This window comes from Lycium ferocissimum, chromosome 4 (assembly GCF_029784015.1).
Source record: "Lycium ferocissimum isolate CSIRO_LF1 chromosome 4, AGI_CSIRO_Lferr_CH_V1, whole genome shotgun sequence".
Taxonomy (NCBI): Eukaryota; Viridiplantae; Streptophyta; class Magnoliopsida; order Solanales; family Solanaceae; genus Lycium; species Lycium ferocissimum.
The window spans coordinates 28,876,967-28,899,592 of NC_081345.1; the positions used below are offsets into that span (position 1 = coordinate 28,876,967).

A 22,626-nucleotide genomic window follows, 5' to 3' on the forward strand; every position below is an offset into this window, starting at 1 on the left:
TGTTTTTTCGCGTCTTCCCAAACCGATATACCTATTTGTAAGGGGCGCTTCAGTTTGGGTTTGGATTTTCGTGCAATATAAGTACAATAATAACTATGTTTGTCCCCAAATAAGTTGAAGGCCTGTTATATAAATCATCACTGATCGTGTTCTTTATTTAAATTTATTTCAAACCAATATTTTATAAAATAAAAGTGAAAAACACTGAAAATTTTCTATATTTTCTACTTACATAAGAATCTCTAATAGGAATAAAAAGAACTCCTAGAAAGCCTCTAATAGGAATAAAAAGGACTGCTAGAAAGCTAGGGTCTACAAATAAATGTACTTGGAAATACGTAGCACATACCACAAAATGGCAACTATTGACATTGCTTTGGCATTGTCAAAGGAGAATACTAGACGCGTCCATGAAGTTGGTAATTTAACGAAAGAATGCCATAACCTCATTCCAAGAAACGTCATTTCTTAAAAAGCATGTGATCATCATTGTCGAGCGATTTTATTCAGGAGATACAATTGGTGAATTTAATATTCACTTACAGGACTCTTTTATTGTTCAAAGTTATGACATAAATTTCAGATTCTTACTTATTTTAATTTCCTCTAGAAATAAATTTGATCTGTTATATAGATCAGTCCAGTTGCACATATTGCAAAAGAAAAAAACATCATGTTATTGAACAATTTAAAAAGAGATAGGCTGATAATCAAGAGGCTAGAATAGAAATTTAAAAGATCAAATAAATGAACTCAGCAATATTTCTAAAACAATTCTCCAATTGTAGCAAATGTGAAGGACTTATTTCTAAGGTTTTGGCGTCTCCATTGAAAGCACAGTAAAACTAATCAAAGATAGAGGAAGTTAATCAACGTAATTAAAGAATAAAATGGAAAACAAATCAGTACTTAATAGCACCATTACTCTATCCAAAGGATTAGGAAATAGAAAATCCAAAAATTAATAGTAGCAGTAGTCACAAACTTCTTGTTTCAGTATCTCCGGCCATATCCATCTTCAAGTTCCAAGCTCTCAAAATAACGCCCATGCATTGATATAAAAGTTGCTAAATCTTGTTCCTTTGGCACATGAAAATCGTCTCTCTTTTTTGTAACCAGATCATAAGAGTAGACTTGCTTGAGAGCACGAGTTTGTAAAACTACAACGAGAAGCTTATCAGCTTTCCAGATTCCCAACGGGATTGTCATTTTGGGGAAAGGTTCTATAATGAATTCCTTAGTCCAAGAATATGTTTTTAGGCCACTAATTTTATTCACCAGCACCCATATCTCAGTATCTCCAGAACCATCCTCAACAGACACCATCATAGCAAGAGATCCCCTCAAAACCATAAGCCTTCTACGAACATGTTTGCAATCAAATCCACGATCATCAGGAACGTCTATAAGTTTAAAGTCGTCCTTAATCAAATCAAAACAGATAACACACACCACCGCACCTGAACCAGCCAGCCAATACACAAAACCATTCAGAGAAATCTGAGGTCCCCAAGCAACAGTTAGGTCAAGCAGAGTGAACGGTATTGTTTTCCATGAACCTAAACTCAGGGTATAAACCCAAGCCGTCTTCGACGATTCATCGATCCTCCGAGTCTCAAACGGGACTTTCAAAATCTTATAGTCATTACTTTGTTGATGATAACCTAGTTTTAAATAAGTAAATCTGGAGCACTCAGAAGGTATATTAACGCATTTATTTCTCCGAGTTGCAGGATTCCAAAGAATGACTACTGGTGAGGTATAAGTATCCTTTACCAAACAGATTAAGCCATTGTAACAAACCTTGAAATTCGCGTAATCCTTAAGGTCATCAGTACCAAAAGGTAAAGGCAATTGGTGGTTAATAGTGACATTATATTGTTCAATGTTGCATGCAATTGGATGAAGATTGAGCAAAAAGAGATCAGGCCATAAACGGCTATGATTCTCCCTTTTGTAAGCAATAAAGGTTGAAGCAGGACGAGAGATTTGATGAGTAAGGTGTAATTTAATGAAATTAGGGCTTTTGAGGAAATTGTACCACGATTTGCAGACAGACCTGAATCGAAGTAGTGTCTTTACGGGAAGACATAAGAGTATCTGAACTACTGCGTCTTTGGGCAAATTGCAAGTCATGATTGAGTACTCTTCTTCTTCATTGTAGTTGCTATTATTTTGATCTGCCATGGAATTAAGCTGCAAATCAGTTGGACTACACAGAAGTATGCGCAAGGTATTATTAGGGTAAAATCCAGCAGTCACGTTGGACTCGAGCGGTGCAACAACGGTGATTGCTATCTACGATTGAGAACTTAAATGAAGTGAAATATAGTACTGTACTAGTAAGCAAACAAGTGAAGTGTAATTAAGGTGACAAAATCAGCCTAGCGGGTCATAAGTTTGGGCTGATTATCGACGTTTCCCATTTATGGGATACCTAAGATGACATAATAAACATATAGTGGATGTTGACATTTAGTAGCTATAGTTTAACTTAATTACTTCTCATAGCAAATATTTATATATTAATGACATTTAGTAACCGTATATATATATATATATATATATACACACACAAAGTAGAATACCCATCACACTATTCACTTCCAACCCAACCCTCCCATCTCTCTCTCTCCTCTTCCCCACTGTTCCACCGCCGGCCACCACCGCCGAGCTCCGGAATCGATTTATACGTTTTTGAACGAGCTAAAGAGAATATTGACGCCGCCATGGTGCATAGCTGAAAAGGAAAGCAAGCGGAGCTCCGGCAAAATAGATTGACGCCGGAGACGGCACAACAACCACACGCCGCCAACCACCGCCTCTGTTTTACGACTCCTCTGTTGCGCCATTGTTCTCCCGTCTCCGATCAAAAAATTTCAGATCTGAAGGTGTAAGTGATGATGACGGAGAAAAGAAGGTGTACACAGATATGATTGAAATTTTTGACCGAAAGTTTTTTTCCAGATCAGTGTATACATACACTGTATACATATTTTTCGGAAGTTTTTTTTTTCAGATCTGTGTATACATATGGTGTATACATACACGGTATATAATATTTTTCGCATTTTTCGAAAAAGATCTTTTTGTATATAAATGAATAGAGTGAATTAGCGCCTGTATACAGATGAATACAATCAATTTTATTTTTTGTATTCAATATTTTGAGTGTATTAGTTTTTTTTTTTTTTTTGTGTACATATGTTGTATACAGTGTTTTTCACCTGTTTTTGTTAATATTTTTGGTGTATCTATGTTGTATACGCCTGTATTTGTTGTATACATACCGAAAAATATGGCGTGTTGTTAATTTTTGGTGTACATATATTTTTATGTATTCATTTTTTACTCGCTGTATTTATGAATATAGCAAGCTAATTTATGAATACAGATAGTCATTTTCATGAAAACAGTGAAAAAATAGGAAAAAAAAACTTGTTGTATTCATGAATACAGCGAAAACAAAAAATGAATACAGTGAAAAAAACGTATACAACCGTTGGTAGCTGGGTTGGTGCTACAAAATGTAAATATTGAAACATTTGCTATGTGGCTTGATTAAAGCCCAAATGTTTGTCATTTATGTAGTTTGCCCTTTATTTATTGAGAAAATTACATCATTTTTTTGTGCGGATTTCCCTTCTTTCGGGTTGCTCTTTAAATTTTGCCCCTCAAATTGGTGGTCTTTAAGTTTTGCCCTTTGCTTGAAAAGGTGGCTGAAAATACTGAGGTTCTGGGTTCGAACTCCCGCTGAGGCATAAAAATAAAAATAATTTCGCTAGGACAAGACTTTGAAAAAAGTTTGCCTTATGCGGCATAAGTTGCCTTAAGGCATAACTAAAGTTATGCCGGATCCGGCATATGTTGCCTTAAGACATAAGTAAAAGTTTGCCTTATACGGCAACCTATGTTGGCTCCAAAGATAACTTTAGTTATGCCTTAAGACAACTTATGCTGTCTCCGGCAGAGATTGCCTTAAGGCATAAAAGTCTGCCTTATAAATTGCCTTAAGGCATAAAATTTATGCCGGATCCGGCATAACTTTAGTTATGCCTTAAGGCACTTATGCCGGATCCGGCATAACTTTCCCGAGCTTTGCCTTGCGAAATTATTTTTTATTTTTATGCTAGAGTCGGGGTTCGAGGGCAAAAATCAAAGACCACCCCAAATGAGGGGCACTCTTGCGAATTTCCCAAGTTACATCATAAGTCAAGTTTCTAGAGTTAAGTACATAAATAGTACAACATTTAAATTTCTTCGAAAATAACAGATTTTATGCGTTTAAGGAAAATATTATACGAAAAAGAATCCGCTAAATTAAGGATTCAATAATATTTACTTATTATTTTTTATCATTTATCTTCCTACTGTTGGGGATAAACTAATCTCTATCATATCTATTTATCTCTCTTTTTCAACAGATAAACATCTATTTTTTTCTCACTTGTCTTTCTTATACACACCTCAACTGCTACTACATCTTCTCTTTCTTATATACACCTCAATTGCTACTACATCTTCTTATTCATTTCCATTCTTCGGTATTGGCTGTTGAGAGTTTTCAAGGATTTGGGTAAGGCTAAGGTTAGAAAAAAATAGATTGACTTACGTTAAAATATTTGTTAAGAAAAATTAAAAATATATTTAATTAAAAAAATAAATACATTTCAAAATAACATATTCAAAAGACAATTATCATATGATGTATAACTGCATATATAAATATTATTTGAAAAACACAAAATTAAACGAGGTATAAAAATTTATCATACAAGATATAATAAACTTATACGTGATATGTGAAATGTATGCAAGGTTTAATAAAAGGCATATGATGTATAAAAAAATTATACAAGATATATAATATTTATTATAATATTTATTATACAAGGTATAATAAAATGTATATATGATATAAAAAATAGTTATAGAAAAATTCACATATTCATGATATATATTTTGTATAACTTTATTTCTGATACAAATTTAATTTCAAAATATTACTTGTATGATATTTATATAATAAAAAAGAATTACAACCATGTGTATTCTCAATATTTTGTATATTTTCTAACGACAACAATGCATATGCTTAAAATATTACTTATCATACATTTATACAATATAAGTAAGATCAAATTTTGCTTTATATATTTTATATTTAATAAGGATGAAGAAGATATGGTATTGAAATTGAATGTGATCGTTTTGGAAGATATTGGGAAAAATGTAGGAACATAGGTTTCCTTATAGTACACAGGAAGTTGCTTTAGCAAAAAAAGTAGGAGTGTATGGAGGCTTCCTTATACATTGAAAGTTGTTTTGCTATAGAACTCTTAATTACACTACTAGGAAATATTTGCTGCACTTACTTGTTATCAATATTTTTATATTATATGTAAATATTTTTATATTCTTTTCTACTTACGTTTTTTTCTCTTATTTATTCGCTCATCCCATTTCAGTCCATAAAAATTTGGGTTGATATGCAGTTCAGATTGAGCCAAGATAAATCTTGTCAAAATATTTTCAATTTCTTTTATTTGATACGTTATTTATAGCTAATAAAGAAAGAAAATAATTTTATTAAATACTAAAAAATTATAAAAGAACAAACAAGAAAATTAAAACATCATAAGAATTGGACGGGTTGGGCTAATGATCCGCTTTTTAGCCCATTTTGGTCCAACTTATTTTAGCCCACTTAATTTTTTTAAGTGAAACTTACATAAACAAACTTTATTTTTAATAAATTTTCTAACAATTTATACTACTTTTCTATATTTACAAACCGTAGCTAGTTTTTGTTGAGTTCGGTTGTATTTCGTATTTTTGAAATACACGGAAATACAAAATCCGGCAGAGTTCGCGTTTCTGAAATACATGGAAATACAAAATCTGACAAGGTAAAAATAGGTTGTATTTATGGAACAAATTCTCTTCTTTTATTTTAAATGGTAAATCAAATTAAATCCGACATCACACATAACTATCAAGTTCCATAATGACTTTCTCTCTCTAAATTACTCCATTCCAAACTTTTTGAATTCAAAAAACTCAGCACGACGATTTTCCAAAAATACAGAAGGCTCCCAGAATACATCGTTTTGTTGGATTCGATTGTATTTCAATTTTTTTAAATGTACCCAGAAATACACGTAAATAACTATGTTTCAATGTATTCGGAGACATTGTTCAGTTATATATAGATCATTCAAACAACACATACAGTCAAATACATCTAATTTTCCCAAAAATATAATCAGTCAAATATATTAAACTTATATTTACACTCAAAAAAGGACGAAATACACTCAAATTCTGAGATACAAAGAGATAGAAGCAGGAGAAGAAACCATGGATTTCGGTTAAATCTTCGGTGAAATACAAAAAAATACACAAAAAAATGACAAATACACATTTTCTCCTTCGAAACATCAAGAGCCAAGTATCCCTTATTTTTTATTTTTTTTTGCCACCATGAACGGAACCAATACCATCGCTATCGTCGCGGTTCGCCCACATTCCTCTTCAACACATCTCTCCATCATTGATTCCAACTCCTAAACAATTGCGCTTCCCGGCCTTCTGATACAACTTGATCGGGAAAACTATTACCTTTGGCAATCTACTGTATACTCTGCATTTGAAGCCTTTGATTTGGAGGCTCATCGATGGATCTAACATTCCATCTGCCACTATCTCAATCACTGCTCAAGCCACGTCTGAATCCACACCAAATCCGGCCTTCACAAAGATGGAAAAAGCGGGACAAAATCCTTCTTCTTTGGACAGAGCAGAATCTTCCATGGGTGAATAGGATCCATTTTTACTTCAAACCACAAAGTACAGTGAGATCAGAGAGAGAAAGAGAGGGGTGAGATCTCATAGATCTGGGGGTGAGGATAGGTAATGGAGAGAGATAAAGAGAGGGGTGAGATCTCACAGAGCTAGGGTGAGGAGATGAGTAACTAATCGACCGTGTATTTAGGGATAGAGTAGCTAATGGACTGTGTATTTAGGAGATAAGGAAACACAGTAACTGAATATAGTTGGGTAGCTATGAAATGTAATTTTAGAATAATATAGCTGCGAAAATTAAATATTAAATAAGGTAGTTATTATTCATAATTATATTAAATAAGGTAGTTATTATTCATAATTAAGTCTTAGGGATAACTATGACAAGTAATTTTCCTTTTTTTAACCCGCCCATTTATTAATTCAGCCCATTATGATCCGCCCAAATTCAGCCCAACCCGTCCATTTGACATCTCTAAGCGTAATGAATTCTAAATTGAACGTACTAATGGTTTCTTATAGAGAAAAAAATAATGGTTTCTTTATTTTAAATGGCTCATGTGCTTCAAGTAAACTATATTAACGATAATTATTTCTGTGTATATGTTCAATATATAACAGGGGCGGAAAATAAATCAAGAGAAGTACGTCCTGATGGTTGCTTCATTTTAAATGGTTCATGTGTTTTTCACAATTAAATTTTAACAAATATAGTTACCTCTATGTATACTTAATATAACAGGATACAAAATGAAATTACTAAGGTGTATATTTGAATGACTATTTTAACCAATCGGAAATATATTAAAGAAACATTGTATTAATCAAATTCAAGATCGCTTTCGAACATACAATCCTAAATCTCAAATTCAAAATTAATGATTATTTTGCTCGTTCTAACTTCTAAGTCTTATTTCAAGTCATATAATCCATGATGTTTCCTTAAAATAATTACTGTGATATATTGGTATGATAGTCTTATTTTCCTATGTAGTCCCCACTCTCTTCAACGCAGCCCTTTTCAAGACAGGCGCATTGAACCGTTGCCTAAGTGAGCGAAGCACCAAGGACGGAGGTGCACCTAGCTTGAGATCTAAGTAAGTGTGGAGTCAGAATTTTCTCTACGGGGTTCAAAATATCAAAAATTAAATATATGAAGAAGTCAAAGGAGGTTCAATATCTACTATATATACATAAAAATAATTTTAATCATGTATAAACGATTTTTTTCCCGAAGGCTTAGTTATGAACCATGTATAAATGTTTTTTTTTTTTTTTGGTAGGGGTTCGGATGAACCCCTTCGGCCCTATGTGGCTCCGCCCCTGAGTGTCACGACTCAAATGAATTTTAGAAAAAAATAACTTTAACTATGCTAACAAGAACATATGACAATAATTATCTTTCATGAAAATGCTTTCTGAGAAGTATGTGAGCAATGGCGGAAGTAAGAAATTCTAATGAGGTGATTAAAAAATATTACGTTAATTACAAAATTATATAAAAGAAATTCAATAACTTATTATATATACATGAAAAAATTATTACTTATATACATTGTACAATTTTCCGGCAGAAAAATTCAATTGAACCACCGTTCCCATGTATAGCTCCGCGGCTACATGTGAGCTATTTAAATTGAAGAACCCATCATCATGGAGTTCTAACATCAAGCTCTTCCTCTATTATAGTGCTTCTAATATAATTAGGCTTAGCTGTGAAGAGAATTAGAGGAGGATGTAGAGTATCGGTATCGGTTTCATTAAAACTCAACTTTTGATGTAATGTATAAATTTATTTTTAAAAATCTATAAAAATTGCAATAAATAGTAAATATGAACTCATAACTTTATACCTATAGTAATAGTTTCAATACTATGAACCTTAAAGGTAGAACCATAAAATTTAAATTTGAGTCCACCTTTGAAAAAGAAAAATACCTGCACCAAAAAGAAAAGGGAAAAAAGAAAAATGCTACTCCTAATTAAAAATAGTGCATAACAATAAAAAGAAAAGTTATACTCCAATAGAAAAGGAGAAGGTATTGTTGCAATATGGATAGGGTCACGTTATCCAAGTCTCGTCCAGGAGTTTTGAGATGCATGCCATGTCAGCACTATCATCTGCCACATCAGAAACTCCTTCCTATCATAACCCTGCATCAGATTACACACCTATTCCCTGGAATTCCAATCACACCCCGACATTTGGCACGCCCACATCCACCAGAACAAGCTTTAAGCCAGTGTTTCTACTCCAAATACCATCCTCAATTCTCATTTCTCATCATCAACTCTTCTTCTTGTACAACTGATCTCAACCTCCGTCTAGGCTTCACCGCTAGCGCGCCATGGCTGCAGCTACCTCTCTCTACGTGTCGGAGATGCTCGGAAGTCCGGTCAAGTTCAGCGGTGTAGCAAGGCCAGCTGCTCCTTCTCCATCATCCTCTGCTACCTTCAAAACTGTTGCCCTTTTCGATAAATTCAAAAAGAAAGCTCCTCCCCCTCCCCCTTCCAGAGCTAAGGCCGCTGCTATCTCTCCTGCTGACGATGAGCTCGCCAAGTGGTATGGTGAGTAACATTACTCCTTCCTGTTGGTGAATATATAGTAAATTACAGTCTTATATAGCAGTGTTTGATTAGACATGAAATTTAATGAACATACTCATAATGATTAGTGACTGTCAGACAAAATAAAGTTGAGGAGTATGACACTTTCTCCCTTTATTTCTCCTAATTAACTAACTACCCGCATGTGCTTGCTGCTATTAATTAGCCGTACTAAGCTGTCTATATAGAGAGCAAGGTACAATTTCAAGTGAAGACAGTATTTTTGACATGGAACTTAAATATAGTACAACAACAGGAATACTAAATTAAATATAGTATGTGAAAATTTTCACTAAATTTTGAAACAGAACAGAAGACTCCCCCCTGCATCCCATTTTACATCTTCTCTTTTATGTTTATATATGCTTAAACTGTGCGAATACTTTCAGGACCTGATAGAAGAATTTTCCTGCCCGAGGGTCTCTTGGACAGATCAGAAATCCCAGAGTACTTGAACGGAGAAGTTCCCGGAGAGTAAGCTCCGATCTACTTCAATCTTTGCTTGTGTCCACACATTTCTCTTCTTGAAGTACTACATCTCATAATTTCTACGAGTATATATGTGAGAATTTTGTTTGTACTTGCTGCAGCTATGGTTATGATCCCTTTGGTCTCAGCAAGAAGCCAGAAGACTTTGCCAAGTAAGTGTTCTGGTGAAACGAATTAATTAGACTCTCAGCCTATTTCTATTCTAGTATTAATATGTTCGATCCACTGCAGATATCAGGCATACGAGCTGATCCACGCCAGGTGGGCTATGCTTGGTGCTGCTGGGTTCATTATCCCTGAAGCCTTCAACAAATTTGGTGCCAACTGTGGTCCTGAAGCTGTTTGGTTCAAGGTATATATCACCATCAGTTGCACCTTTCATTTGATCCCCAAGAAAATTAAATTTCCGAAATTGAAAAAAAAAAAGATACTTATACAATCCTGAAAATGAAATTTCCTGTTTGTAGACTGGAGCTCTGCTTCTAGATGGAAACACATTGAATTACTTTGGAAAGAACATTCCCATCAATCTTATCCTTGCTGTCGTCGCGGAGGTTGTTCTTGTTGGTGGTGCTGAGTACTACAGAATTATTAATGGCTTGGTGAGCTCCCGGCCCTTTTACCACGTTAATATTACTCCTCCTTATGTGACACACTTACCCCTTTTAGTCCACACATTTTTAAATCTGAAAAATAATCAATGTTACACTCCTCTTCTTATCCTTAATGAGGAATTTTTACAAGTAACTACATAAATCTTATGACATGTTTAAGGCCATAAGTTTCAGAAGTCTTCCGTTCTTCCTTAAACTCCGTGCTGATTAAAACAATTTCACATAAATTGGAAGGAGTGCTTACAATAGTAAAGTTGGAATAGAGTCCAAGTTTCCACCTAGACACTGTTTGCGACAATGTAGCCTGGTCATAGCATATTATGTTTTCTAATAATTAATTAGAGTACTGTGGTTGTAATAAATTGTATTGGGATACAGGATTTGGAGGACAAGCTACACCCAGGTGGTCCATTTGATCCTCTAGGCTTAGCAAAGGACCCAGACCAGGCAGCAATATTGAAGGTAAAAGAAATCAAGAATGGAAGACTAGCCATGTTTTCTATGCTTGGATTCTTCATTCAAGCCTATGTGACAGGACAGGGTCCTGTTGAGAATCTGGCTGCCCACTTGAGTGACCCCTTTGGCAACAACCTGCTCACCGTCATTGGTGGTGCTAGTGAAAGAGTCCCCACCCTGTAATTTTCTTACAAGTTCTTTTTGGCCTGGAATTGTACAATTCTGTAATACGTTTCAGAGCTGTATGTGAAAACCAGGTTGTAGTTCATGAAGACAAACTGTACTTATTTTCATAGAGCTCCTTCCGTGGCCACATTATTCGTCCTTCAATATTCTAATCACATAACGTTCGTCATATTCATTGCTGTTTTGTTACTATTTATTTGGATGGATGACACTTATCTTGTTTAAATTTCAAATTTCTAGGTTAATATTATTCTAATCATAGTTAAGGAGAAAGATTTTGGAAGAATAAGAAAATCTCATCTTCCAAATCTTTTGACACCCATTAAAATCATTACTTTCATTTACATTGTACACATCGAAAAGCAAATTGGGACGGAGAGAGTACAAGTTTCTGTGTTTTAACTAATATTATCTCTGTTTCAATTTATGTTTTTTAAGTGTACAAAAGATGTGACTTTAGGATAATTTATAATTTAAATAATTTAGAAAAAATGTAAGGAAATGTAATAAAAAAAATTATCTCGTAATTATAAGAATAAGTCACAAACTTTATACTAACTTTTATCATAAATTTTCATATACATTTTTTAAGTTTATAAAAATAAAATTTATATATTTAAAAACTACATAAAAGAGGTACTATAAGTTATGATAATTTATAATTTAAATAATTTAGAAAAAATGTAAGGAAATGTAATATACTTCTTCTCAACCCGGAAACGAAAAAAAAATTATTTCAGAAAAGAGTCAACCGAAAATTTATGGTGTTTCAACATGCCACTCCCTATATTTCAAATAGAATAAGCTCACTTAAATCAAAACGAAAGAGATTTTGTCAATTTTTATGTAAAAAGTGGCTAAAGATGGAATATTTCTGAAACACCGGTTAAAACTTAATCAGCGGTCCAAAATTTGCCATTTGCCAACTTCTCCCTAAAACATAACTATTTGTTAATTTTACCCGATTTTCAAATAAACGATTCAAACCCTCAGGCCACAGAAGCATCACCGTAACCAAAACTTAAGTATATATATTCTGTTATTAATCAGTGTTTTTGTTCCCTTCATGCACTCTCACGAATGAATTATTTACAAATACAAATGAAGCATGGATCAAAGGTTGTCCTGCTTTTGGGGCGAAGCAACAGCCAAATGGCAATCCAATCACAAAAATTGCCTGATTTCATTCCTTTTCACTCCCTTGTCCAAATATTCAGCGTCGTTATCCTTTGGAGCATTTCCAATCCCAATTCAGCTACCACCATTGTTCATCACCAGTCACAAAACATTCTCCAATTTTCTCCTCATAATTTTGATTCTACACCTTCCCTTCAAGATATTATCACCTTCTCTCTCTCCAAGCCTCATTGTTCATGCATTAATACATTTATTCGTCTGTTTATCATTCCCTTCGCGCAGTGGGCGATTGGGGAATGATCTCAACTTGCTCTTCGCGTAGGGCAACAACATACAAAACCTTGCATCATCACTGTCCTGGATTCCTTCTAATTATGTAGTATAATTTACTGATCTCATACTAAGGATAATAACGTTGTTTTTATTGGTTTGCAAAGTACTTATATATTTTTGGGCACCTATAATGATGATAAGGGCCTTTATTGAGATCCTAATAGATATGTTTATTTTAAGAGCAAAGTTACTGCTTCCATGCACTTTCCTTTGTTGGATCATCCTTACAAGCTCCTTCACCGTTAAGGTGGTGCTTTCAAAAACAGACTCCCGCCAAGGTACTATCATTTCCTCTTTTGAATTCTTTATGATGGACAGATATTTACATTGCCGAAGTTTAAATCACCAACTCAGCTTTCTCTTGGAAAGTAATGGACAAATTTTCAATTACTTAGAGCTATAAGAAGGGGAGTCTTGGAGCAACGATAAAGTTATCTCCGTTTGACCTATATGGTCACGAGTTCGAGCCGTGAAAGCAGCCACTAGTGCTTGCATTAGGGTAGGTTGTCTACATGACACCCCTCGGGTGCAGCCCTTCTCCGGATCCTGCTAACGTGGGATGCTTTGTGCGGTGGGCTGAAAGGATAAGAAGGATCCAAAATTTTGAACTTAATGTGTTCAACTTTTAAGATTTTTTGCATTAAACTCATTTTACTGTGAAATTTATGGGTTTAGATCTATATTTAGTAGGTGTTTACGTATATGTCTATATTCCATTTCAAAAATTCTGGGTTCAGATGAACACAAAGCCAAGGCATCCGCTTCTGATAAGAAGAAGAAGTCTTGATAACTCAAACTTGAATCTTCTCGAGCAACATAACCTATAAAATCCAAGAAGTATTTTAGCTTGCATGTTATGCATTTCCTCTTTAGAAATGTGGATATAAATTTTAATTGTCTATACAGTTTCAGCCCTTAACGACATGTACCAGTATTTGAAGCCCCAATCCAAACTTGATGGATGGAAATCGGGTGGAGGAAACCCTTGTGATGATTCTTGGCAGGGTATCAAGTGCTCCGGTTCAGATGTTACTGAAATGTACCTCTTTCCTTTTCTTTCCTTTTTATTCTTGTCATTTCGTTTACTACTTATACTACAATATTACATAGGAAAAGAAAAAATTGCCTTCCGGTTCTTTTATTAATCCATGATCTGCTTGTTCCAACATTCTAAATAATGTTGCAGTGATCTATCTGGCTTGGGGCTTACTGGATCGCTAGGCTTCCAGCTTGATAAGTTGGACAAAGTCACCTACTTGTGAGGCCCGACAACTCTTGGATATTGGAAATTGGGTTTATATTATGTGCTTTAATATGTCGACTGAAAGAACTGGTCCTGACAAAGATGAATTTGAATGTCATAGTGCAGTGATGTGAGCAAAAACAACCTGAAGGACAACATACCATACCAACTTCCTCCTCACACACAACACCTGTAAGTAGGTTGTAGACATAACTGATTGTGAAGTTTCTCCTAAGGCTGCAACTTTTTGTCACCTCCTTTCGGTGTCTTATTGGTCCGACTATTTATTATACTATCTAGCATTAAGCCTTATCCAGAAGATTTTTTTTCTGTTGATATGGCGCCCCACCAGTCCCTCATTGGGTTCTTGTTCAGCAGAGATCTTTCTGGAAATCAATTCGGAGGAACTGTGCCTTACTCAATTTCTCAGATGACCGAACTTAAATCACTGTAATGGTTTTTCTCTTATTCTTTTTTTTTAAAAAAAAAAATTGGGCTTCATATCAGGTGTCGATATGCTCTTGGTGTTGTGCAGGAATCTTAATCATAATAAGTTAAGCGGATCACTGAGTGATATGTTTGGACAACTTACAAAACTCACTGAGATGTAAGTATTCCATATTTAGCATCCAGCTACTCCCCTTTTGCCTTTTTCTTTGGTTCTTTAAGGTCTTGCCTTCTGCAAATTATTTCATGAATGGCTGCAAGTAAATATTAGAGACGGACTGTGGAGTGAATGGTTCTGGAAGTAGAAAAGTTCATTGGTATTAGTTGTTCCAAGAAAATGTTTGCTTTGCCTTTTCCTGACTATCCTTTGTCCGCTGTCTGTTTATTTCTGATCTGAATCTACAACAGCAATTAAGAAATTGTTGCTAGATGTGGAATGAGAACGAACAATGTAGATGTGTTAATAGTGGGTTCCCTCGTCATATAGATTGATCCTTCTTCTTTGCTGCTTGTAGTGCTGGAGTATGGAATCCACATATCTGTGATTATTCATAAAGGTGTGGGAAAATATGTGGATTGACTCGATTAGTCGATCGAGTAAAGTCTTAACTGATGGAGAAATTCTGATCGCCGCTCTATAGCCTGGAAATTTAATTTATAAAACTCCTTCATTCCAATTGGAATCCCCATATGACTTGAAACGAGTAGCCCTGTGCACTAAGCTCCCGCTATGCGCGGGTCCCGGGGAAGGGCCCGACCTCAAGAGTTTATTGTACGCAGCCTTACCCTGCATTTCTGCAAGAGGTTGTTTCCATTTGACTTGAAAAGAGGTTGTTTAAAATTAAAAGAGAACAACTATGACCTGCTAATCAGTTTTCTTGTTAATGGATTAGTGAAAATTGTATACAATAATATACCCAGTGTAATCCCACAAGTGGGGTCTGGGAAGTGGGGAGGGTAGTGTGTACGCAGACCTCATTCCTACCTTGTGGAGGTAGAAAATTGTATAGAGGTGTAAAATTGTTAATGCTACTTTTTTCGAGGATTTTGGGGATATCATAAGACTTTATTTCTAGGGAGGACATTATTTCAAGATGGACCAAAAAGGTAAGTGAGACATTCAATTAGAGAGTTTATTTGTTTTCTGGTGGATTCTTAGTGTTTCAAATACTCAGCATAACCTCTTTCCCCCATGAATGAGGGAATGAGGTTTTACTTGAATATTCTTCATAGGTGTTTCTTCAGATCATTACTTTCAGTACCAGAAACAGCCTCCATGGCGACAAGTATCACCTTTGAGAATAACCTTTGCCCTTCTTCAGCACCATATAACACTAGTGTATCATCAACATATATGATATGTGATATTTCAATTGAATTTCCGTTTATACCATCAATCCAATCCGTGCAACCATTCATGTTAATCACTCTGTTGTGAATCAAGCTGAGAGTTTTATTACTACTAGGAAACCAAAAGTGCTAATGGATCACCTAGTCTCAATGCCTAGACAGATTAGTCCTCATAGAAGCACTACTGATCCGATATTTAGTCTAATTTTCATTTGTACTTCCTACCAAACAACATATAAGTTAAAATTATCCTGTTAGTCCAGTCCCTCTATGATAACGAAGTCAAGTAAGATAACGATGCTTCTACGGCACCCTCTCGCTTCTCTGTCTATACATTCCTGCGTATCAACATGCATATATATATTCATAAGTGTTGTACAGTGTCTAGTAATATACTTGTCTAGTATATCAACTAACTGGTGCAATTTTATCCAGGGATCTCTCCTACAATTCAATATCAGGCAGTTTGCCTCAGAGTCTTAAATCCCTCTCAAGCCTCAGCAAATTGTAAGCTAGTGATTACTATTTGGGATCAAAATCTTCATTGGAGCTAAACATTTTCACTCTGCATGCAGGCACATACAGAACAATCAGTTTACTGGACCAATAAATGTTCTTGCCGATCTTCCGCTTGATGATTTGTAAGTTGAACTGTTAGTACAATTACAATTCTAAGTCATGGTTCTTGCAATTCCAAAGTGTATTAAGTTTTCCTGCATTATGCTAAAACTACAATTCTAAGATGCTCAGCACCTTTCTAGCCCCATCTCTCCAACCTTCTCCCCTCCCACCCCAAAAGAAAAAAAGAGGAAAATTTCCAATAAAATGCAAAGCAAGCAAGTTTTTCATTTTTCTTCATTTATCTTATTTTCTAAATCTGAGTATAATTGGTGTATTAGGTTGTCTTTTGGGTTATACCATTGCTACTGAGTTGATATATGCTTATTCTGTAGATCAGATGCCACCTTGTATGCCTCTTTATTCTAAAGTTAGCTTTGATTTCACATTTGTAGGTTATGGTTGATATAAGTTTGTTTCAAATGCAATACTTGGTCTATCTTTAGAGTTATCTTTTGTTCCTTGATAAAGCTAACCAACTGTAAATTGAGGGGCAAGCATCAAGACACTTTTGCTTTCTGCATTAGAATTACATATAGCATATTTACTCAAATTTCAAGGGCTCTACAAAAGGACCTCCTGCTTAAGTAAGAAGTCATATCTTTGATCAAAAACTCTGTTCCACCTTTCACTTGGTTAACACAGCTAAAAAATTGTTGGACTTCCATTTTTCCATTGGCTGTACAATGATCATAATATAGGTTAATGAGAAGGTTCTTGATAGTGGTCATAAATCATAATGCTTATGCCAGAATGGAAATAAGGTACGCCAACAGTTACAGATTACAGCACAGACTCAAGCACTGTCTAACTTGTGTAGCCCAAGTTTTACTATGACTTCTAGTACTTTTTCTTATGAAGACTGTGACTTCTAGTACTAAGAGGTCTATGATTCAGAAATATACTAAGAGGTCTATGATTCAGAAATATATTTCTCTTTTTTCCATTTGAGAGAGGTGAGGTTTAACTGCGTGACTCCATGCATCTTCCCAGAATGCCTCTTGTCTCTGGTCCAGGCAATCAATATACAGAAAAAGACCTTCATATGACACCGATAGAATCACTAGTAGGGAAAATTTGTAATCACGTACTTTTTCTCATTATGCCTTAAATGCTAGCTTGGATTTGAGTAAGAAACTATCGCAAAGCATGAAGTGTCCTCGGGTGTTTATATGTAGCTAAGGCAGTGTATTCAACAAAAATGCTGGCAGGAATGTAGCAAACAACCAATTTAATGGCTGGATTCCTGATGAGCTGAAAGACATCAAAAATTTAGAGTGAGTGCTGGATGAACTACTGGTTAGTTAGTTTCTTCTATAATGCCCTGATATGTATATTTTTTCTTAAAGGACTGGAGGGAATAGGTGGTCTTCTGGACCAGCTCCTCCTCCGCCTCCAGGGCAGAAATCTAAACCACACAGCAGGAAGTCAGAAAAGGAATCTGGGAAGTCCGGCGTGAGTATAGCAGCCATTGCTGGGATAGTACTGGGTGTTTTGTTGCTACTTGGTGTTATAATTGCTCTATTTTCAAGAAAAAGATCTTCATCAACTTCCTCCCATTTTGTTGAAGAAGATAAGTTTAGCCAGTGTCAACGTTTTACTCCCCTTTCATCTCAGGAGTTATCTAGTGGCGTACGTGCCAACAGCCATGACGACTTCCGAGGTAATTTTACGTTTGGGTTTCCAACCCCCTTTTCACAAAAAGAGAGACATAGAGATTCTTTGTCCTCTCAAATCTCAATAGTGTCTCTAAATATTAAGCTAAGTTTAGGTTGTGCTATTATTATTGTTTTTATTTCCCAGGGGCCAATAGAGATTTATGTCCACTTTCCCCCTTGATGACGAACTTGAAACCTCTTAGTTGAAAGTGGAGGGCTCTCCCCACTAGAGTAACCTCTCTTGTTGGTCAGAAGTGTATTATTTTGTGCTTCTGACAGAAAATTATGTCCTCAGATTCATCATCCGCTACAGAAAAGCATTTGCAAACCTCTTCCTCAATGAGTCTTAAGCGTCTTGCTTCAGAGCGTCACAAGTCATTTAATCAGAAGAAGATGACAAATGCTCCACCTTCAGATCATCTCAAGTCATTCAACGATAAAGAGGCAAATCCTTTGAATGTTAAAAGAAGCAGTTCAGTTAACTTAGCTCAGTATCCATTAGCTGATTTGCAGAATGCAACTGGTAACTTTTCAAGTTCTCGCCTTCTTGGTGAGGGATCAATTGGTCGGGTATACAAGGCAAAATATCCAGATGGCAGGGTAAGCTTGACCTGATTTATAGTGCTGCTTAGTTTTATGGTATATTTGTTGGTAATTCGTTCATGAATTGGTCGCATAACCTCCATTATACATCATGAGGGATAGGATACACTAGATAGATTAGTCAAAGGAAAACAGAAGAAAGACAACACACAGATATATATGTTTAGAGCTAATACTGTTCATGAGTAGTTGAAGATCTTTGATATTTGAGCTTTTTCTCAGTTTTGAAGGGTTCGTACTCATGTAATACATAAGTTCATGCACATTCTTTTCCATCCTGCTTTGACATTCAAAGTAATGTTTTCTACAGTCATTTCTAGAGGAAAAAATCCTGTTGGGATCATTGGTGTTTGAGAAGGGTACCAGGGAACCAGCCCCAGTCTGGAGTTTGAAGTGTTCCTTTTGAAAGATTGAAATAAAGATGGAGTCCCTTATCTTTATAATTCTTGAAACCCTCATGGTAGTACTTATGGATAATAATACAGATGGTCTTCTACTGCTGCACGGGAGTTAAAGTAAATTAACTTACATTTATTGTGCCGGCATAATGCTTGAACCCATCACGTTGTCCATGTTAATCATTGCATAGATGATCATGTTCCACTACATGTGAACTGTGGTAAACTGACTTAAATTTCCTGGTTGGCCAATAGCCTTTGTTTATCTAAGATTTGACCTCTCATTGTTTCCTTAAAACACTATAGAGAGGTTCTGTTCAACGAAAGTGAGTTTCTTCCAGACCTTTAGCAGATTACTTGCATGATAAAGTTTGTTCAGCAATATTTTTGTAGGTACTGGAAGCATACTTGTTGACCATAGAAATTAGTCTATAATGATGGATGGATGTGAGCTCACTTCTCATCAAAGTCTTTGAATTTCTTATATCAGGATTTTATATCCTAAAGATAGGGATTGCTCAGATATCTCTGCATGGGAATTTTACATATTCCGTTGACTTCTACTTTTGGAACCTATAGCACATTTCCAACTTGACTGGCAATAATCTCTAGTTGCTTTTATCTTCTTTCGTTAGCTTATTATTTCAAAGTCCCTTGAGGGACAGGTTATCTTGTTTTTCTATTCCTTGCGGCAGATAATTGTAATGTGAAAGTGAACATAATATATGTCCCAAGCAGATATCTCATGCTTGATTCAACTTAAACCTGAAAAATACTTCTGGTGCTACTTATTGGTTGGCTACCATTTCTAGGGAGGTTCGCTGATGTTAATATGGTCTAGAAGTATTCAATCAGATCTGTACTGTATGATAAACATAATGGAGAAATCTTACTTTTGAATTACCAGGTTCTGGCGGTAAAGAAAATAGACTCCTCTTTTTTCCAAGATGGGCCGCGCACAGAATTCACAGAAATTGTTTACAAAATGTCCAAGCTTCGCCACCCAAATATAGCTGAAGTTCTTGGTTATTGTTCAGAACAGGGACAAAATATGTTAATCTTTGAGCATTTTATAAATGGTTCACTCCATGAATTCCTTCATGTGTCAGATGACTTCAGCAAACCGCTTACATGGAATACAAGAGTCAGAATCGCTCTAGGCGCCGCTCGTGCTCTTGAGTAAGTCAAACTCTTCGTGTTGTTTCTCTTGCAGTTGGTGCTTTCCTTTAGTGTTTGGTGTTGGTAATAAGTACTATTTGCACTGATTAGTGCATGTCTTTAATGGTGATTGACATTACGGTTTACACTGTAACTGATATTCCATCGAGTCCCACATGATCTTGATTTATAAGAAACACTCTGGTCAATATGGTTCTCCTAATTAATCCTATTACATGATTTTAACTTGTATATAGGTACCTGCATGAGGTTTGTTCTCCATCCTGTCTCCACAGGAATATAAGAACTTCAAATATTGTGCTAGATGCTGAACTGAATCCTCGTCTCTGTGAGTGTGGCTTGGCAATGTTTCATGAGGTATGTCAAGATAGGCCTTTAGATACTGCAAGTATTGTTTCCACCAAGTTTGTATTATTTCTGCAGTTTTGGATGTTAGGAAGCTGCTAACTTGCAAATGTGATCACTTGAAACAGGAAAAGGATAAAGTCATTCAGAAAAATAAGTGGGCCGCATGTAACTTTTAAATTAGAGCATATGATATGTGGAGTCTCTTGTTTTTTGATATCTTGAAGTTTAACGAAAAATGTTGAGGTGTGTAAAAGTGGGAGTCTTGTAATGCTTTGACATATATAATGTGGCTAGTCTTCGGTTTGAAAATGAATATTATGGTGGGAAGACTCGAAGAGGAAATGTGGATATTGTGTATCTTTTCTTGGCTAAGGATTGTGATTGAATTTTTGAGCTGCTTCATAATTGGTGTCCGCCATAGTGTAGAATGTCACTGACACGAGCTCTTTTCCAAATAGAATTCACTTATACCAGGTTCTTTTCAAAGTCCATGTGGCCTCCCTAATTTTCTTCTTCACTCAGCTGTGAATGGTATTGGATGAGTAATAGATGCATGATTTGGTTTAAATTTGTGCAGTTTGACATGGCGATCAAGTTCTAGTTTGAGGAAAAGTGCTCATGTTCTGAGTAACAGATATGGTGCTACATAAATAAATATGAATATATAAGATGGTAGGAAACCAGGCAAGATAAACAATAGTAGTCTGTAAATTCAGGGGCGGAGCTAGCATTGGAAGTACGGGTTCTAGAGTTCAGTAAATTTGGATCAAATCCTATATATTTGTTCAGAAATTGACTGAATATGTACATATAATAAATTTCATAACCCAAACTTCAAATCCAGAACCCATAAACTTCAAAAGCTAGATCCACCTCTGAGTCTGTTGAAATGCATACTCTGCTGTCGGTACCTAGGGTTAATCCGGATTGGTCCACATTTGCTAACTTATGCTTTAGATAATTCACTTGGTGCTTAGGTGTCTAGTAGAGTCACGTCATTCTTAATAAGTTTATCTAACGTTTTCAGCTCTTGTACTTCTATAATTCAGCGTGCAAGCAAGAACTTGGATGCTGGATACACTGCACCAGAATGCACAAAACCTTCTGATTATACTTTGAAGAGTGATGTTTATAGCTTCGGAGTTGTTATGTTGGAATTATTGACGGGGCGAAAGCCTTTTGACAGGTGCATCCCTTACATGCAACGTTAGTTTTTATGGCTATCCATCAAAACATGAATTGTCTAACATCTTCCATATTGATGCCTCAGTTCAAAGCCAAGATCAGAACAGTATCTGGTCCAATGGGCATCGCCGCAACTACATGATCTTGATGCCTTGGAGCAAATCGCTGATCCTGCCCTGCGTGGACTTTATCCGCCTAAATCTCTCTCTAAATTTGCCAATGTGACTGCTCTGTGTGTGCAGGTTAGTCACTTTTTCGGTAATTTCAAAAAATTGAGGGAGTTGCAACCATTATCTCTCTATCAATAACCTAAAGAAAAAGATTCTTGACTTACTCGCGATTATTGAATGTTGTCAGTCGGAGCCAGAATTTCGACCACACATGTCTGAGGTGGTGCAAGGACTAGTCCGGTTAGTTCAAAGACCAAATTTGAGCCAGAGAGAAGATCTAAGTGCATCTCGGCGGACAGATGACGGTGATGATTACTGATTCTTTGAGGTTCTCAGCCAAAACTGAAGCCACGCCTCCTTGCGAAATGAGGAAGAGGATGTGTGTGTTTCTCTTTCTTTTTTCATTTTCCTTATTTCGTTCAGTACTTTTATGTCCATTGTTAACTCTGCATAAAAGGATATGCTACGTTTGGAACTGGGACAAAGTATATCTTCCTTGCAGTATGGCTCTTTTACGGCACAGGATTGATTCGATTAAACAACAGACTGTAAACACGATCCCATCCCCACACGAAAAAGAAAAGGAAAAAGGGAAAATCCACAATCTGATTGGAAATTACACTCTGCTTCTATGTAGCATCATATATGTGGCTAAAGCTCCCCTCCTACCCACCCCAAAGAAGATGGAACGAGTAACTATAATCTTTTCAGACAAACGAAAAAGTGAAAACATTATTTTATTTTCTTATTTCGGTCTTCTTCCTTAACAAATTGAAGTGTTAAAGTTGTATTGCTTTTACC

The 22,626-nt window shown here is 35.7% G+C and overlaps 3 protein-coding genes across 6 annotated transcripts; 2 read left to right on the forward strand and 1 right to left on the reverse strand.

The window, feature by feature from the left end:
• Positions 1–993: 993 nt before the first annotated feature.
• LOC132053912 (F-box protein At3g08750-like) lies at positions 994–2,852 on the reverse strand. Its single transcript, XM_059446005.1, has 2 exons — positions 2,694–2,852; positions 994–2,298 (listed from the first exon to the last, which is right to left on the reverse strand). The coding sequence occupies exons 1-2, from the start codon at positions 2,850–2,852 to the stop codon at positions 994–996; spliced, it is 1,464 nt and encodes a 487-aa protein (XP_059301988.1).
• A 6,209-nt stretch (positions 2,853–9,061) lies between these two features.
• On the forward strand, positions 9,062–11,331 carry LOC132052134 (chlorophyll a-b binding protein CP26, chloroplastic). The gene is made up of 6 exons (XM_059443511.1): positions 9,062–9,372; positions 9,801–9,885; positions 10,002–10,052; positions 10,132–10,252; positions 10,368–10,502; positions 10,893–11,331. Exons 1-6 carry the CDS (start codon positions 9,153–9,155, stop codon positions 11,151–11,153), a joined length of 873 nt encoding a protein of 290 aa, XP_059299494.1. The 5' UTR covers positions 9,062–9,152; the 3' UTR covers positions 11,154–11,331.
• Positions 11,332–12,028: 697 nt separating this feature from the next.
• Positions 12,029–22,383, forward strand: LOC132052135 (protein STRUBBELIG-RECEPTOR FAMILY 5). 4 transcript variants are annotated; one of them, XM_059443512.1, is made up of 16 exons: positions 12,039–12,904; positions 13,533–13,665; positions 13,813–13,884; positions 13,996–14,061; positions 14,248–14,319; positions 14,405–14,476; positions 16,102–16,173; positions 16,242–16,307; positions 17,496–17,561; positions 17,634–17,947; positions 18,238–18,542; positions 19,851–20,122; positions 20,359–20,479; positions 21,520–21,656; positions 21,741–21,897; positions 22,013–22,383. In XM_059443512.1, exons 1-16 carry the CDS (start codon positions 12,757–12,759, stop codon positions 22,142–22,144), a joined length of 2,205 nt encoding a protein of 734 aa, XP_059299495.1. In that variant the 5' UTR covers positions 12,039–12,756; the 3' UTR covers positions 22,145–22,383. The 4 variants fall into 4 exon arrangements, 3 of the variants coding, with proteins under 3 accessions (XP_059299495.1, XP_059299498.1, XP_059299496.1); XM_059443515.1 differs by having other exon boundaries at positions 12,046–12,904; positions 13,991–14,061; positions 14,222–14,319; XM_059443513.1 differs by having other exon boundaries at positions 12,047–12,904; positions 13,991–14,061.
• The last annotated feature ends 243 nt before the right edge of the window (positions 22,384–22,626 follow it).